The sequence below is a fragment of the Caenorhabditis briggsae genome (assembly GCF_000004555.2).
Source record: "Caenorhabditis briggsae complete genome, chrI, whole genome shotgun sequence".
NCBI classification, from domain to species: domain Eukaryota; kingdom Metazoa; phylum Nematoda; class Chromadorea; order Rhabditida; family Rhabditidae; genus Caenorhabditis; species Caenorhabditis briggsae.
The window spans coordinates 5,759,430-5,761,806 of record NC_013489.2 but is presented as its reverse complement, the minus strand read 5'-3'; the positions used below and the strand labels follow the sequence as shown (position 1 = coordinate 5,761,806).

Below are 2,377 nucleotides of genomic sequence, written 5' to 3'. Positions count from 1 at the left end.
CTCCTCCTCCTCTCTCTATTCCTTTTTCCTGTTTCCGTTTTTGCCATCCATCCGAAAACATTTCGACATATTTTTCAATTGAGATGTAAAACGTAAAGTGGTCCCTTCTCTTCCCTTCTTTTCGTTGCTATGCATTTGTGTTCTCTCTTTTTTTGCATTCGCTTGTCTTTTTTTCATTTTTTTTTCAAAACTAATCCATTCTCGTTTTTTAAAGCAGCCAGCACTCATTGAAAATGCTAGATTACGAGGTGGGTATGAAGGATCGCAATTAAATTTTTCTGATATTGAGATTCAGAAAGAATTGCACAAATACGAGAAAAGTGTGGAAGATCATGTGAAAAAAGTTAGCCTGCAATTGGATCAAGAGTGGGCGAATATCGTGAGTTAAGTTGAATCAAGAAGAAGAATATCACTCAAGTTTACAGAACAAGAAGTATAAGGAAAAAGTGGAATTGATGAAGAAGTTGGAAGTGGAGAACAAAAAAATGTCTGAAGAAAACGAGAGGATGAGGCAGAAGATGGAAGCAAAGAAGAAGGTAAATCAATACATTCAAAAAGTTTATTTCACAGTTACAAAAATGGATCCCATTAGTGGAGCTTGATATCACAGGCAGATTTTTTAGGCAGATTCCTCAGCTTTCTTTCCCTTTTTCTCTTTCTTTTCCTTCTCCTGCTTCTTCTCGGCCTTGGCTGGCTTTTCTGGTTTAGCCGATTTTTCTTTTCCTGCCTTCACTGGTGCAACTGGAACTGGAGCCACAGCGGAAGCTGGAGCCACTTCAGTTGTTCCTGGAATTCCGAGCTTTTTCTTCAGAGATTCTGGCATTTGAGGTGGTGGTGGACGTGGAAGGTTCATGGCAACCTGAAAAAAAAAGTTTTTTTTTAATCTATAAAAACAGTTACCTTGAATGAATCATAGATGAACCACTGAAGAGCAGTCAACGTTCCAACCATGATGATTCTTGGACCAAGTCCTCCCCAAAGACCGGAGAATCCGAGTTTCTTGACAAGACTTCCAACACTTGCATTAGCATCTTGATTGAGTTTAGAAACAAGAACATCTGGTGGATGGGAGACGACTGCACAGAAAACTCCGGCAATGTATCCAGCGGTGAAGGTGACTGCCAATTGCTCAGCCTTCGAGCATTGAGCACGTGGCTTCGGAACTACATATTGGTAGAGCAACTCAACGGTCTTCTCGAAACAAGTGAACTTCATCATGGTGTATGGAATCTGGCGAGTCCAAAGAGGCGGGAGTCCCTTGAAGAATCCAGTAAGCCCCTCGGTTCTGTAGATCATAGGAGCACAAGCACGGAGAGTGGGGGGAGCCGTCGGGGAAGTTTGCATACGAACTTTCACAGCTTCCATTGGTGCCAAGAAGATGTCGGCGAAGAATTCAGCTGAAGCAGATGCAGCCAGATACACGGAAGTTCTCCAGATGTACGCATTCTCTTCTCCAAGAGCAGAACTGTAGATATTCTTGAAGACCTCGTAAAATCCGAATTTTCCAAGTCCTTGAGCGGAGTATCCAATGAATGTTGGAGCCCATCCACGAGCAAGACCACGCATGCCATCCTCGGCGACAGTCACCTTGAACCCTTGCACCATACTTCCGTACTTCTCCTTGTTCACCTAAAACCTTTACTCTTAAAGTTTGAAAAAAAGATCGTATAACCTGAATACGGCACTTGACAATATCCAACGGAGTGATTGCAAAATGAGTCAATCCACAAGAAAGAGAACCTCCAAGAGCACACAACGCATAGAACTTGGTTGTTCCGAATTCAACTGGAGCATCAGAACCACCACCACCAGACGAACACTTTGCAGTGCGAACCACGGACGATGCCGATGGAATCACGAATCCATTTTTCTGCGCGGTGTCGCAAATTTCGTGAAACAGTCCCATTTTCTGAAAATGAAGGAGTTTCTGGAACGGGAGTGAGCATCTATACCTTCAAATTGTATCCGTTGATCCGTTGTGGCGATGGATATGCGAAGTGATTGGGTTGAGTCGGACCTGACAAACTTGATGTTGACTGCCACGAGACATACGTGTCAGCAGCAATCACAAAAAAAAGGAGGTCAGAGTTCACGTGAATAATTAAACGTGAAGCGGTTTTAGGAGTTTTGTATATAACTTAACTAGGGAAGGTTGTAACGCGAGTGTGAAAATTTAGAACGAAATCTATATCATTCGAAAACCTAGAACACGTCCTGTTTAAATCTGTATCATGTTTTCGCTGAGGACGGATCAAAATAGATTTGAAATTTCTGTCAAAAAACTGCAATTTTTTGAGGGACTTCTGGATTTTTCATATCTTTTCTGAAGTACGATGGAAAAATTAGATCGCGTGAAGATTTAAAATATAAAACCAAT

General features: G+C 41.9%; 1 protein-coding gene across 1 annotated transcript; it reads right to left on the bottom strand.

Moving 5' to 3' along the window:
- Positions 1 to 619: 619 nt before the first annotated feature.
- On the bottom strand, positions 620 to 1,906 carry CBG03753 (the record flags this gene model as incomplete). Its single annotated transcript, XM_002639160.1, has 3 exons — positions 620 to 859; positions 901 to 1,629; positions 1,673 to 1,906. 3 exons carry the CDS (start codon positions 1,904 to 1,906, stop codon positions 620 to 622), a joined length of 1,203 nt encoding a protein of 400 aa, XP_002639206.1.
- Between the last annotated feature and the right edge of the window lie 471 nt (positions 1,907 to 2,377).